Source organism: Brassica napus, chromosome A3 (assembly GCF_020379485.1).
Source record: "Brassica napus cultivar Da-Ae chromosome A3, Da-Ae, whole genome shotgun sequence".
NCBI classification, from domain to species: domain Eukaryota; kingdom Viridiplantae; phylum Streptophyta; class Magnoliopsida; order Brassicales; family Brassicaceae; genus Brassica; species Brassica napus.
This window is the reverse complement of record NC_063436.1, coordinates 27,855,634-27,872,518: the sequence shown is the minus strand read 5'-3', so window position 1 is coordinate 27,872,518 and position 16,885 is coordinate 27,855,634. Positions and strand designations below refer to the sequence as shown.

The 16,885-nt window shown below is 29.1% G+C and overlaps 1 protein-coding gene across 1 annotated transcript; it reads left to right on the top strand.

The window, feature by feature from the left end:
• The first annotated feature begins 10,306 nt into the window (after positions 1–10,306).
• On the top strand, positions 10,307–15,002 carry LOC106441288. Its single transcript, XM_013883125.3, has 3 exons — positions 10,307–10,347; positions 10,457–10,533; positions 12,705–15,002. The coding sequence occupies exon 3, from the start codon at positions 12,716–12,718 to the stop codon at positions 13,253–13,255; it is 540 nt and encodes a 179-aa protein (XP_013738579.2). The 5' UTR covers positions 10,307–10,347; positions 10,457–10,533; positions 12,705–12,715; the 3' UTR covers positions 13,256–15,002.
• Positions 15,003–16,885: the final 1,883 nt, after the last annotated feature.

Sequence of the window (16,885 nt, the reverse complement as noted above, 5' to 3'; positions counted from 1 at the left end):
TAACATATGATATTTAAACTAACATCTGTTTTAATATATTAGAAATAACATATTTTACAAAATAGATACTCAAATCTTAAACCATTTATATAACATATTTTAGAAAATAGAAATTATAAAATATAGTAACCAAATCTAACATCATCATTAAATGCAACCATAATATTAGGCATATACCATATTCACCAAGAAATATCTTTCAATAATAAAATATAAAACACTAATTATATATATGATTCTCCTTAGATGGTGTAGCCGAATTAAACCTCATCATTAAAAGCAACAATAAAATCAAGCATATGCCATATTTTTAATTTGTTTAGATACGATTCCCATAATTTCACGGCGTAAATCGAAAACCCTCACCCTACCTTACATTTATTATAAATATCGAGGATACCTCTACCGAAAACTTCACAAAAATACCTATGGCTTCTAATATTAGATCAAGGATTTGAAGCCTTGGAAAACAATTTCGGCAGTGCGTGTTGAAAACGGTTGATTTGAATGAACCCTAAACGACGCGTCTAAGAGCCGATTCATATGAAGCCATTATAACCCTGATAAACAAAACGCAGCTGTTTGAAACTGGCAAGGTTTTATGTCTTCATGCGACTTTAGGCCTCAATTTGAAAGCCCATCACGATTCCTTTTTAATGAAACGATGCGCAGAGAAGCATGGACATGTGGCAGGCGTACAGAAGGCGACTTTTCTAGCTGGACGCTGAGGTGGCATCACCAGGAGGGAGTAAACCCTTCTTTATATATAAATATATATAGAGGATACCTCTACCGAAAATTTCACAAAAATACCTATGGCTTCTAATATGAGATCAAGGATTTGAAGCCTTGGAAAACAATTTCGGCAGTGCGTGTGAAGGTGCTATACACATAGAAACAACAAACAACGACACAATGGAGATCATAATAGCTGAAGAGGATGTAAGCTTCATATTTTGACATTTTGGGTATAGTATCTAATGCTATATTCTGTTTTCACTAATGTTCTGTTTTTTTATTAAATTTTTTAACATATAGTTGATTTTTTCTGCAAAATGTACACTAAGGACACATCACTTACAATGTTTCTAGGTAATGAACAAAAAAAATCAAGTTGACATTAGTTAGTTTTACCTCCATTGACTAAAGAAGAAGAGGTTATTTTCTTTGTTTTATGAGTTGCTTCAAATAACTAATCGAACAATGCTCTTCCTTGGGTCTCAGTCACCGTCGGAAGTTAAAGCTCTTTCCGGATTTCTTTTAGATTATAACAAAATTGCAATTAAATGTATTAATATTAGTTAATTTTTAAAATTACACAATGATAAAATTTTATATTATTAATTTTATTTTAAAAATAACTATGCATAATTAATATAATATCATCTACTATTACCTTTACATATATAATTATCACCTAAACATATATTATTAAATATTTTATTTAAGAAACAGGTTCTTAGCTATTTAACTTAAAAGTTAAGAGACGTTTTCTTATATTCTGCTAACAACATCACCCTAAAAACCTTCATTAATCATGTTATAAGTGTCGATAAACTTTATATTACATGTTCCTTATATTATTTACCTCGACTACTTTTTATACAGGTACATCTTGAGCTCTTTATTAAAGAAAGCTGTGTATATTGCACATTAGTGAAGCCTTGAATTTTAACTTTTCCTTGATTTGTTTGTTATATAATAATTAATGGGGGGTTATTGGAAGATGAATTTCTGTGGAATTTAATGATTTTAATAGTTGAGAAAATTTTACAAGTTAACTAGATTTAACAAATTTTATCAAATACTTTTACATAGATTTTCATTACTTGTGTATAGAATTCTATTGATTGTTATTAACTTTTAAAGTAAAAAATTATTGGTGGTAGAAAAAAAGGAAAGAAAATCATTTCAATTAAAGCAATTCTTAAACAACTTTTAAAAAAGTTTTTGTCACAAAAAAGATCTCAAGAAATAAAATGACCAAAAAATTAATTTCTACTACTTATATGTTTTAAATTTGAATTTTTATAAAAAAAAATTTTGAATTTTATTTTTGAAATGGTTTTCTTTTTAAATTCAAAAGTGCTTTTTAAAACTATTTTTACAATTTTTATTTTAAATTTTTAATATTGTTTTCTATTTTTTTTTAAGTTGTGAATTGAAATATGTTAAATTTCTGATTTGTATATTATTTCATTCTTCAATTTGAGTTTTTGTATGTGAGTGTATTTTATTACATTGATTTCAAAAATCTTATAGGTATAGATGATATTCTCAAAGTTGAGAACTATGAGTAAAAACAAAGAAATTTTGCATCCCAATAACATTAGATTTTAATAGAATCTTAAAATCAATGAAAACTAAACTTTTCCAATAACAAAGGATTTTGAATGGAATTTAAAAATCATCACCCCAATAACAATAGATTCTATTTAGATTTTAAAAATTCACAAACCAATAACAATGGAATCTCAAAATTTAATAATTCCTCTAGAATTCTTTGCCCAATAACCCCCTCTAAGACTTTGGATCTTGATTAAATAGAGAAATAAATGGGGTTTGGTTTTAGTTCAAATTTATGTAACGAAAATAATTCAAACTGAAAAGACAAGCATTAAAATAGGTAAGTTGATTTAATTATCAGTGGCACGGAATTGTAAATGATTTTGAAAACTAAGAGAATTTTTTTATTGGTACTTCTCTTTTAATAATATAGACTGGTTGCGCGGGTTTTTGTTTTCATTGATTTTTATATAAATATTTTGTTTTTCATTTTAAATTAGTATATATTATAATATATATGTATCTATCAATTTTTAAAACATAATAAATTTACGGTATATTTTTTTCATTGAATAGATTGTTTCAAACTTTCATTATATGTATTTGTACCTTCTTATATATATATATATTCAGATTATTATTTCATTATTAAAATCATTACTATATATATAAATATTAGTAAAATATTGTTTTATTGTCATATTCAAAGATATTGTAACATTTCACAAATTTATAAATTTTTTAAAAAAATTAAACTTTTCACTTCATAGATTTATATTATCGAGTAAATAATTAAGCATTTAGTTTTTGTTTAATTTTTTAAAATAAACTATATAGTTTAAAAATTGTTTTCATTGGTTTAAGGTATAAAAGATTAATCATTGATTTAAAATAACAAAAATCATAATATCTAACAATGATTAATCTTTACTACCTTAAACCAATGAAAACAATTTTTAAACTATATAGTTTATTTTAAAAAATTAAACAAAAACTAAATGCTTAATTATTTACTCGATAATATAAATCTATGAAGTGAAAAGTTTAATTTTTTAAAAAAATTTATAAATTTGTGAAATGTTACAATATCTTTGAATATGACAATAAAACAATATTTTACTAATATTTATATATATAGTAATGATTTTAATAATGAAATAATAATCCGAATATATATATATATAAGAAAATATAGTTACATATGAAAGTTTAAAACAATCTATTAAATGAAAAAAAATATTCCGTAAACTTATTATGTTTTAAAAATTGATAAATACATATATATTATATTATATACCAATTTAAAATTGAAAGCAAAACTTTTATATAAAAATAAAAGAAAACAAAAATATGTGCGGTTGTGCGGATCCAGATCTAGTTAGATTTAAAACACAAACAAGCCTATTAACTGGAAACAAAAATAATTATATTTGAAGAAAATATAATTTTATAAACTAACATAATATTTAAAAAAAAAACGAATATTAGTAAATAAAATTAAAACTTCTAAGTTCCTTACAAGAAAAAAAAAAGATCCAAATCGGTGAAGGTACCAAATGGATGTACGAGCAAATGAACACAAACCTTTGGAGTTTTTGTCTATTGAATCACCAAATCGAATGAGCTCACCAAGATCTTTCTTTCGATGCATCCAACCAACTTTTATTTCATCGGATCTATTATATTATTTAAGTCATAGGAGGGACATGCAAAACAAATAAAATAAGCTTTGTGTAAGAATTGATTTAAGTTCAACTCTCTACCGAGGATGAAGAAAATAAAGTAAAATAGAGTAAAAGGTTTTCAATTTCATTGTAATTAATAGTTAAGATAAATATATGTTATCCTATATCCTACAAAGGAATATTGATCAAACTCTATTCCCAAGTTATACTTTACCATAAATAAATATTATATGTGTATAATATAATTTATTGATAATTTAAAATCTGAAAAGCATATAAATCATAATTTACCTTGACTTTAAGTTAACAAATAAAAAATCAATACTATTACAATAGATTGATATATTGTCACTATGTGAAAAACTTAGACAACTTTGTTGTAGTTCGAAATAACATTAAACATGTAGAAATATAATCTCCTATAAAATACAAGCAAAATATACATATTTGGATATGTTAATATAACGGAAACAATTCTCGCGCTTTCATAATATATATGCTATTGCTTGCTATTTTATTATACACTATTTAAAGAAAAAGATGTGAAAAAAATAATTTCAAAATGTTTCATTTTACTTTATTGGAAACAATAAATCTGAAAATAGAAATGCAACCAGAACCAAAATACTCTAAACTATATCAGCTTCATATTATATCCAGATCTAAACGTAAAACCAAACAATTCAAACACTCTAACCAAACACAACTTTATACATAAACAAACGGTTCATATATTTTAAATGACAAAACCCAAAACCACAACTAAAACTGAAATTAAAAATCAATATAAATAAATCAGAACTATACTGAAAACCGAATGTCTTGCCAAAACATATGAATCAACAAACATTCAAGTTACACTATCTAGTTTCCTTTTATAATTGAAAACAAACTAGTTCCATTTTGATAGATATGCTAGGATAACTCTAAAAAGTATTTATCATAAAAATATTATACAAGGACAAAAAAAAGACTTTATTAAAAATTCAGGATACATATTATAGGAATATCTTTTTTTTTTAAATATTGTTTCAAAGAGACAAATATTGTGTATTCTACATGTTTTATTGGATAACAATAATTAATTCTAAATTTCAAAAATATTAATTGTACTTATGAAATTTTTATTGGTTCAAAATTATAGAAAATATAGAATCACAAAAAATTATAAATTATAACTAAGATTTAATATGTTTTATGGGAAATTGCCACAAATACCACATTCATTGTACCACTTTTCATGTTTACACTAACCACTTTTACCCTCACTTTTAATGAAAGGTAAAAGACACTTATACCCTTATGGTTCACTAATCTAGACTTAGTGTTTAGAGTTGAGGGGTAGGGTAAAGTTTTTGGAATGTGAAATTTAGAATTCTAATAAATATATAAATAAATACTTTAAAATATTTTTCAAAAATTGAAAAATAGTTTCAAACAAACTTTTTGATTTTCAAAAAGAAATTTAAAAAAAAAAAAAAAAAAATCGAATTTGAAAAAGTATAATTCGAAAACATAAGAAACATATTTTTTATTTATTTATTTATTTAAATTATAATTTATTATATATATAGATAACAAGGATAAAATAGTATTTTGCCACTTAATAAAAATAAATATTTTTGAAAATGTCTCTTTAGTGGTGTAGAACCTAAAATATACACAAAGTATTTGATAGTGAACGAGGTTTGATCTAGGGAAGACAAATGATGTAGGCAACGATCACAACAATGTTAAATAGTTTCCAGTAGGTGAAAATGGACTTTATTGATGAATAACATCAAATATAATGGATTAAACTAGATCGAGTGATACAAACGAGATCGGCAAAGAAAGAATCTAAAAGTGAGAAGACAACAAGATCGGTGTAAGTGTATAGCTCTCTCTAGGGTTTTCAATGTGTGCTCTTCTGTTTCCATTCATCTTCCTTTATAGTAAGCTGACTTCCAGACCTCTGTGGTAGCTCCGCGATCTCAGCTTTTTGTTGCATGATCTACACGACCTCGGCGACTCCTTCTCGAGCTCATATTATTGCTACGGGCTCTGGCCCTTTAAGGCCCATGCCTTTGATCGCGGCCCATTATGGTATTGACCAAAATTGGGTCTAACAAGTGGTACCATGAAAGTGGTAAACATAAAATTTTCCTATGTTTTATTAATAAATGTAAAACATCTAAAACATGAGGGAGTATGATTTAAGGGCTGACTGGTTCAAACGCAGCGGTTGTGGTTGCGGCTGCGGGCATTTGCGGATGCGGATGGTTGCGGTTTCTAGCGGTTTTAAGAGATTTGTACGACTGGTTATGCGGTTAGAAACTGGTGCGTTTGCGGGATACTTATGACTGGTTAACTACCAAATACAGCAGCGGTTAAATAATAAATTAATAATATTTACCTTTTATATAATTATAAAAATATCAAAAATATAATATTATAATAAATATGAAAATTATATTTAGAAAGTTATAGTTTTAAATTTTTCAAATTATAGAAAATATTTTTATTTTAAAATTTCATAATATTAATTAAAATATAATAGATATATTTTAGTATTTTTATATTCCATTTAAAAAAATTTATTGAATATTTTATTTTTGTATTTATATGGTTCTTTTTTAAAAAGCAAAAAAATATCCTCCCGCAACCGCCCGTAACCGCAAACGCTAGCTGAAACCAGCTTTTGATTTTAAGAGGTTCGGAATGGTTTGAAGCGATTTGTAGCGGTTTGTATGATTGTTTTGAAACGCTGTCAACCGCTACCAACCGCAAAAGATGCGTTTGCGGGTGGTAGCGAGGAAACCAGTCAAGCTCTTAGTTGAAAAAAATTGAGGGGTGGGAGATTAGTGATTTATTATATAGATTTATGATTTAAGGTATAAAATTTTAAATAATAAAATTTTAGATTTACATTTATACTACTAAAATAAAATATTTCATAGATTTTTCCTTTTCTTAGAGATAATAACAACGATATTTTTAGAATATTTTTAAATTAAATTTGCTATTAAATAAGGATAATTGTATCATTTTGTCAATTAATCAAGCCATGATTTACCCCCTAAACTTATTATAAATAAGTACATAATAAAATGGTTAATGTAGTTAAAAATTATTAATTGAAGAATATGATATCCAACAATAATATGAGTAATCAATAAATTACAAGCAATTAAAAACTGTTGTTCTATCATAAATATTACATATTACAAATCGAATAAATACCTATACAGACGTATGTTTGTTTAACCATTAGTTGCTTTGTTGTGCAAATTTTATATATATTTTATTAAAATAAACACATGTACGAATACACGGATCAATTTGTAATTTGTATTTAAATATACTAGGTGATTTTTTCGTCCTCATGCACGGGTATAAATATTAATAAAATAAATATACTATAATAATTGATTGCTATTTATTTTAGTTTCAGTTAACTTATAATTTGTTTACAATTTATATTAATAGTATTATATTACTTTAATTAGACATATAATTTTAGATATGTTATATCTAGTCGGTTTTGTTGTTTTTACAGACGGTGTAGTTATCATTTGGGTATATTAAATTGCATCTATTTCTCTGAATTCAATTATAATATCTTTTAATTTATATATATTAAAATTATGATTAATTTTCTTATTTGCATTTACGTTGTTTGTTGTCTTAGATGTGTAAATATATTTAAAGAAGTTGATGTATAACTTAAGATATATCGTGCTTAGAATGAAATATAAAATAAACTTAAGTGTCTGATTCCAAATTACATAAATTAATATAACGATAATATTATACAGACCCATGCATATATATAAATTTTACAAAAAAAAAATAAATTATAAAAGTTGGTTAATATTTTATTTTCGTTTATTAATATGTTATAAGTCATCCTATAATTAAAAAAAAATGAGCCAACCTATAATTTACATTTATAAAATAAATTATTATTATAAAATTATTTATTCTTATTGTAGTTAAATCTATGATTTTAGATATAAGTTGGATTAGTTGAGTCACTCATGTTGTGAGTACATTGAGTTATAATATTCTACACTCTCGTGCATATATATAAATTTTATAAAAGAACTAAATTATAACAGTTGGTTAATATTTTATTTTTCATTTATTAATATGTTATGAGTCATCCTATAATTCACATTTATAAAATAAAATTAATATGTTTGTAGAATTTAATAGGACCATAATGAAAATACCAAAGCAAATCTGAATTCTCATTTTTAAGATTATTTAAAATAAATTTTAGTTTCCATTCAATAAATCAAAGGCATAAAGTTATTTAGAATTTATAAAATATTTCAATTATTGTAAATAGTGATATTTGTTCATGAGCTTTCAAAAATGTATTATCTACTTATGCATGTAACTTCCTATTGATCATCCATTTATTTTCTAATATTTTTTTTAAAAAAACAACAACATATAATTTGATAAATATTATGACAATACATTCACATTCGACATAAAAATCATATTAAAGAAGTAAAATTTAATTTATAGATTTTTTTCTGTAATTGAAAGATATTATAGCCAACTAAATATATGAAAAATAGACAAAACATTTCAATAATACTAATTATAAACTATGTATGATACCCTTAATAAATTTTCTTAACCACATTGTTATATAAAAAAATTATATATAATAAGGTAATATTTTAAAAAGAATCATACGAATTAACATTTTTTTCCTTATTTACATTTTTAATTTTTGATATTTTCTGAAATTAAATTTTGATATTTTTATAAAGCTAAGGTGATAACTATACAATTTTCTACGATACATAGGAATATTATACTTTTTGATAAGTATACAATTTCCTATTCTTAAAAATTTCTCCTAACAATTTTATATATATAATTTCCTAATCCTAAGAAAATATAGATAAAAATAAATATTTTATAAATTCAAAAGTATATTTTATGTTATATAAAAATATTATTTAAATAGAATATTTCTATTTTGTGAACTTCCTTTTTTAGTGAAATCATATTATATATACATATATTTTCGTTTTTTAAACTTTATAAATGTTTCCTTTTTATTATATATGTTATTTGGAAAATTTTGAAAAGGAAACAACATTAAAAATTTAATAATAGTATTTAAACATAATATTTTTTAATTCATTAAGGGTATTATTGTAATCAATCACCGTAACATGAGCGCAATATTTAAGTAACTGGTTTCTCAAATAATAGTATAGAGATTATTCATTAATAGTAACTTAGTAAAGCTATTTTAGTTATTTTGCGTGCTATTTTTATCATAAAACCTTTCTATGGTTTTTTAAATAATTGCCATCTATTTATTACAATAAAAACAAATCGGGTGAATACGATGTGGGGAATATTTGGTTTAAATAGTTTGGCAATATTTGGGGTGCAAAAAATGGTTGTAAAAACGAAGAAATACATAAAAGTGAAATTTATCCTTTTTTCCTCAAAAAAAAAATGTCTTTCCAACCTATTTGCTCCAAAACATTTCTGATTATGCATCTTGCAGTGTCGTGCTCAGCTATTAAGGGGCATAAGGCAAAATTAACAAAACCATTATTTATCACAATTGTTATATAAAATATGCAAACAATTATTATAAAGTTTATACAGATCATTGTATTTGTAAATAATATGAATAGTTTTATAAAAAATATATGAGTATTTATTAGTGTTATTTAAAATTATGATTTTTTTTTAAAAGCACACATTTAATAAACTAAAAAAGATTAATCAATATTTAATATTAAAAGTTAGCTATTCAGATTAAATAATATATCTCGAATATTTTTAAATAAGTTAATTTAATCCACACTAATAACTTAGAAATCCCACTATATAAAAGCAATTAAATTGGAGCTTTTTTTAGAGGTGTCACATGGACAAAAAAATTGAGAACCAACCAATTTGCCATGTCATTCTGGACTGGACTTGAAAGACCAACCTTCACAGCCCATTATTACTAAATTTCGGAGCCCATTTACACCATTCTCATCATTCCATTTTAACAGCCCATTATTACTCATATACTAAGGGCATCAGCATCGCAGCATCTTATCACGTATCTTAACAAATAAAAGGAAAAAAAATAAATACAAATTAAGGTAATAATCGTGGGACGTTAACAAAATTAGAACTTTCTCAACGCGTCCTTCGGTTGCACGTGTCAATAGATGATAGGAAGACCGAAGGGGTAGAGGTCGAGGAGGTATCGAGCATTCTCGACTTCATTCTTCTCGTCTCCTCTCTCTCTCTTCCTTCAATCTCGACGGGGGATTTCGTCTCGCAATCTGGCAAGAAAAATCTGACACCGAGCTCTCGTTAAATCGTCATCCTCTCCGCCGAATCTAATCTACCGCTGGTACGGGTTCTTCTGTGATCTCCCTGTTGCGATTTTCCCAGATTTAATCACCAATTTTTTTTTTTTTTTTTGTGGGTTTGATTCGATCTTGCATGCTTGGGTATTGTAGTGGGAAATCGAAATCTGTGACGATTCTCAACGTCTCCCACTTCTCTCTCACATCGAAACCTTCTCCTCCGAAACCAGGTGTGTCTTCGTTCTCTCTACTCCGTTTGCTTGTTGTAGGCTTAATAGGAAGTGGAATTGACTGATTCATTGTCTTATTAGTGAGTTAATTTACTGATTTTTGAATTCGTTGGAGTAAAAGTTTTCTTCGGATTCGTATGGTAGTTAATTAAACTTGAGTTGTTTTTGTGTTAATCGATTCCTTTAGTAGAGTTGTTAAGAATGGGTTGGTTAATCATTCTGTGTTAATCAACTTGAGTTGTCCTCTACTTTCCTTGACTTGTTATGTAAATTAAACATGTTTTCTTTTGTTGAATCGATGAGTTGTTTATGTGTTCTTTAGGACAAAGAATGGTTTCTTTATAAATTAAACATGTTTTCTCATTTGCTTTACAATGAGAAAATGAGTTCTGTGAATATAAAGAAAGGATCTTTTTGCCTTAGATCGTTTGGTAGGTAAACGTTTTAATGAGGTTAAAGGTTTTAAAAAATAGTAAAAGCATTGGTCTGTGTTGATGTGTGATCCAAAATTGAAGTGAATTGTGGTGAAGGACTGCTTACATAGCTGTACTTGTGTGAAGTGATTTGGGTATAGCTTTGTAGTTGTGTGAAGAGTTATTACTTGAATGCTGTAAGAGGAACTTGAATGCTTTGTAGTTGAGTGAACTGTTAGGAGGAATTTAATGAGGATTTCTATTTATGTGAGATGGTTAAAGATTTTGTTACTATGGTTCGCGCTTTAAAAATGGTTTGGTGTTTTAGTATGTTTGGTCGTAGTCTAGACTAGTATAATCTGTTTGTTTGTGGCTATATGATTGGATCTTGTTTGTTTCTAACCGCAATGTGTGTAGTAAATAATGTGGCAATATAATTTAGTTACTTGATTGCTTTTTTTGGTTGCTATGGGTGTAGTAACTGATGATTAGACCCTGGTTGTTTATGGTTAGGTCATTACTGATCGTCCTTAACTTTCTCATCTATTTAACAACCACCTTCTTTCACTCTTGTTTTCTAAATCAAACTAGTCTCCGGTTTCTATCGGGTCTCTCTTATATAATCTCTTTTGTTGTAATCGTTATGGATTCAAGGAATCCATTGAATCCATATGGTCAGTCCCCTAGTTTAGTCGGCCTCCTTAACAGTCAGAACTTTTCTTATGAAAGTTACCAACCGGGTGTCCACATTGGAGAATCACAACAGTTATCAGAGATCCCTCCTTTTAGTTCACAAGAAACCGAGACACCAGTGGGCTCTAAGGAGAGAAAGAAGTGGACACCAGCCGATGACGAGGTTATAATCAGCGCTTGGATAAACACGTCTAAAGACCCGGTTGTAGGAAATTCACAGAAGCTGGGCACTTTCTGGTCCCGAGTTGGTGAATATTATGCTGCATCTCCACATGCTGTACAGAGTGGTGACCGAAGAGAGCATCTCAATATAAAGCAGAGGTGGCACAAGATTAACGATTTCACTAACAAGTTCTGTGCTGCATATGCAGCAGCAGAGAGACAGATCACCTCTGGTCAAAGTGAGAACGATGTTCTCAAGGTGGCGCACGACATCTACTTCGCTGATCACAAGAAGAAATTTACTCTAGAGCATGCGTGGTGTCTTCTGAGGTTTGAACAAAAGTGGCTAAGCCTCAACACTCCTAAACCTAGTGGCACTTCTAAACGAAAAGGTTGTGAGACTCCTTGTCAGAGTACAAACACGACTGCTGCTGATGATGAGGTCCGGCCTGAAGGTATAAAGGCCGCTAAGGCTAATAGGAACACGGGTAAAGGAAAGTCAGTGGCTGAGTATGCAACAATTATGGATATGAAGAGGGAAGATTGGGAGATGAAGAAGGATGATTTGGATAGGAAGGAGAGACTATCAAAGCTCGCTTTTCTAGACACTCTCTTAGCCAGAACAGAACCACTGACTGTGGCTGAAGAAGTTGTCAAGAATAAGCTACTAAACCTGTTGTTCTGAGAAATAGTTCTTCCCTTGTTTTTAAAAAAGCTTGGTGTTTGCTTTTCTGTTTTTTTTTTTAATATATGTCTCTGTTTTATTAATGTATGTGTTGAAGATCAATGTATGTCTGTTTGTTCTCTGGTTGCAATCTTGGTATAAATCCTTTGTGTTTGTTATCTGATTTGTATTTCTATTGTCATTGTTCATTAACCTTGGCCATCTAATTGTTTTTGCAGGTTTAGTATCTATGGGAAGGTACAGCTACAGCCAACCTTCAAGCTCGGATCCGTATGGTGACAGGGCTGACAGTGGGTACAGCGAGACGGAGGAGTTAATCCGTCGTGACCAAGCTGAAATAAGCTTGAATTATGGTGAAGTGGCTACGTATCCTCCGCAACCCGAGGTGGAGTTCGGTTTCCCACACACTTGTTACTGTGGTGGCCAACCACGTTTAGCAACATCAAGAACAAGCACCGATCCAGGGAGACTGTACTACACATGCGACCACGTTGATGACGGCGACTGCCATGTATGGAAGTGGTGGGACGTAGCCGTGATGGAGGAGATGAAGGCGAGGGAAAACCAGCTATTTCTATTAGAGGAAAAGGTAGATAATCTTAACTTAATGTCTGACCTTGAGACAGAGGAGAAGCTAGTTAAACTAGAGAAGTTAGTTGAGGAGAAATTAGCTAAGAAAAAATCTAGTGTTATCGGTGGGGTTGAAGTAGTTATTGGTGTAATGCTCATAGTTTTAGTTGTAATAGGTCTGTTGATCGCCTTTAAGTGATGCAAGACGATGGTTGCGAGACTTGGCTATGTTATGTAATGTCGTATTATCATCTTCAACTTTCCTCTACGTGTTATCAGCTTTGTATCAATGCTATTTTGTAAGTCGTGTTTTAGTACTTTTGAATCAATGCTATTTTGTTTCTTTCCTCTACAAGTCCCGTGATCTTTATAAACCCCATACCCGTGACCTTTATAAAACTCCTTACCCGTGAATTATAATCCAAAACATCATGAAAATCCAAAACATCACTCATACCCGTGAATCCACCCCGTGTATAATTTGAAAAGAAACACAACACGGGAAGACATATGGTTCTCTATAAATATGAGAGAACGTTCGATCATTCAACATATACTCATTACAATTCTCTAAAGCAATTTCATCTACTCATTTCAATACTATAATTTTTTTTTCCCTAAAAATGGCATCTTCATCTCATTACCATTACCACAATAATGATGACAATGATGATGAATTTGAATCTGTCTTTGAAGATTTCTTAGAAATCCCTGATACTATTCTGGAACCGAAAGAGCGGAAAAAACGTATATTTATCGAGAGAGACCGGGAAGAAGGCCATCGAAAGCTCTGGAATGATTATTTTTCGGAAACTCCAACATATCCGCCCAATATATTCCGGCGACGGTTTCGAATGAGTAAGCCGTTGTTCATGCGCATTGTCCACCGTCTCTCTACGGAAGTTCACTATTTTGCTCCTACACAAGATGCACTTGGAAGGTCAAGTCTATCACCGATCCAAAAATGCACGGCCGCAATTCGTCAATTAGCATATGGTGGTGGGGCCGATACGGTAGACGAATATGTTCGACTTGGTGAAACAACAGCGCGGAATTGCTTGCACCAATTTACTGCCGCAATTATCGACTTGTTTGGCGATGAATACCTAAGACGTCCAACACCGGAGGATCTTGAAAGACTACTACATAAGGGAGAACAACGTGGATTTCCCGGGATGATTGGAAGCATCGACTGTATGCACTGGGAGTGGAAGAATTGCCCCACCGCTTGGCATGGAATGTATTCACGAGGAACCGATAAACCAACGATTGTCCTCGAGGCCGTAGCTTCTTATGACCTCTGGATATGGCATGCATTTTTTGGAGCTCCAGGTACTATGAACGATCTAAATATTCTTGATCGATCACCTGTTTTTGATGACATTATTAACGGAGTTGCTCCGGAAGTCAACTTCCATGTTAACGGAAGGGAGTACAATTTGGCCTACTATCTCACTGATGGTATTTATCCAGAATGGGCGACATTTATTCGATCTATCCGACTACCACAGGGTCCAAAACATTCCCTATTTGCTACAGCCCAAGAATCAGTCCGAAAAGACGTTGAGCGTGCCTTTGGAGTCCTACAAGCTAGATTCGCCATTATTAAAAATCCATCTAGTTTATGGAAAAAATCGAAGATAGCCAATATTATGAGAGCATGTATCATACTCCATAATATGATTGTCGAAGATGAACGACGTACAGACGATCAAGATGAGACGTTTCAAGATCAGGATGTTTCATTTTGCGTTAAGATGCCTACAGAGATTTTTAGTTCACTTGATCGTCGAGCAAGAGTTCGGGGTAGACCAGTCCATCAACAATTGAAACATGATTTGATCGAACATATATGGGATAAATTTGGACCTTAAAATTAAAATCGGTGACTTTTATGTTATTGTAATTTTTTTTAACAGTATCAGTAATTATTTTTCAACTTTGTAATTTTTTTTTCTACTTTGTAATTTTTTTTTTCAACTTTGTAATATTCATATGTTTAATGTTATATGTTTTATTATAAAATCCTACCAAACAATTTACAAAAAAAACAAAATTTAATATTTTGCTAAGAACCTACCAAAACTTCTACCAATAATCTTTACTTTTACTCATGTATCTTACCAAAATCTCTTAACCTAATTATATTATTAAAGTAATACTAAGATATGCAATTGCATATCTAGCAATGCTGATGCCCTAAAGGCCCTAACCCATTATTACTCATATACTAAAGGCCCTAAAACATAATCCCTAACCCATTAATACTAAAAGCCCTAAAACATATAATTCTCTTAAAAACTAAAGATCAGTCATCATCACCCTAACCCTAATCACCGACTCCATCTCATCGTGATTCTCTTCCTCTTCGTCTCATCTTCAACTTAAATATTATCATTTTTGAATGAAAACATTATTATTATTAAAATATTAATTATTTATCCAAAACTTTAATAAACAAAATATACAAGTTGTTAATGCACTATATTGTTTGCAAAGAGACTTTTCATATTATTTTCCTTTTTCATTTCATGCATAAATACAAATGTAGATTTTCCTTTTATCTAGAAGATGTTTTTTAATTTAACATACAAATTATGAACCGTTTGACCATGTTTATCATAAATTTGATTTTTTATATATATTTAGTTTTAATATATTCTTCATTATTTACATCTTATTAGTTTTAAACCATACAAAAAAACATATATTAATTGCATATTTTAAAACTTACTTTATATTTTAAAACGATTAAAGTCACAATTACCAATTATTTTCCAGCACCACCAAAAACTCGAAAGACCCTATACAACCAAAATTTTATTTCCATATATTATTAAATTTTATTTGTTTATAATTTGTTTTAAAAACAAACCAAAAAAAATTGTGATAAAGAAGGAAAGTTTTGATAGAATGAACAAAATGTTTCATTTAATAGGTAAAATGACCCTTATACCCTAGATATATAAAATTTAATTAAAAAATATTAAAAAACATTTAAAAAGAAAATTAAGTAATAGTCTTAGATTATACGTTTTCAAAATATAATTTTTTTAGTTGATTTTTAATTGCAATTTTTCTCTATTTTTGTTTTCAGTTTATCTCTTTGTAATCCTAGCCGAAGTTCACAACAAGTGGAGCGACAACCTCGGACCGCAACCAATTATCGCAAGGATCATTAGGATGTGGCCCATCACAAATCACACAAATAAAAATGCTTTCCTATGAACAACTTTCATTTGACTTAACATCTAGGTTTGTATAAAAAATACTTACTTTTAATTATTCCAACAACATTTCAAATAATTGCTTTTAACCACTCAACAGGAACAAAAAATGGAAGGGCAGATGCCTATTTCTACGTCTGACACAATGTACCAACGGTTCGAGAAAGGAAAAGTTTATCATATTAGATATTTTAATCTTCTTCCTAATAACCAACGGTACAGGCTTACCGTTCAACCATACGTAATCAATATCAATGAGATAACAATTATAACACTGATTCAAGAAAACATTCCACCGATTCCTTCATACATTTTCCGGCCCCAACGCTATCCCCAGTTGATCAGCTTAGCAAGTGCAACCAACTTCCTCTCAGGTAAAAAAAAAACCCCCAAACTTATCACACATACAAATAAATTCTCTATTTTTGTCGCTAAAAACAAATTATTCCCACAGATGTTGTTGGCCGCATATGCCTCATCCAAGGAAGTGATTTATATAACCACAACACAGATACAAAAATCATCATTGGATTGCGTTAAGCAATAAATATATAATACAATATATTTTTTGTAGATCCAAATTGGTTCGTCTAACTATATGG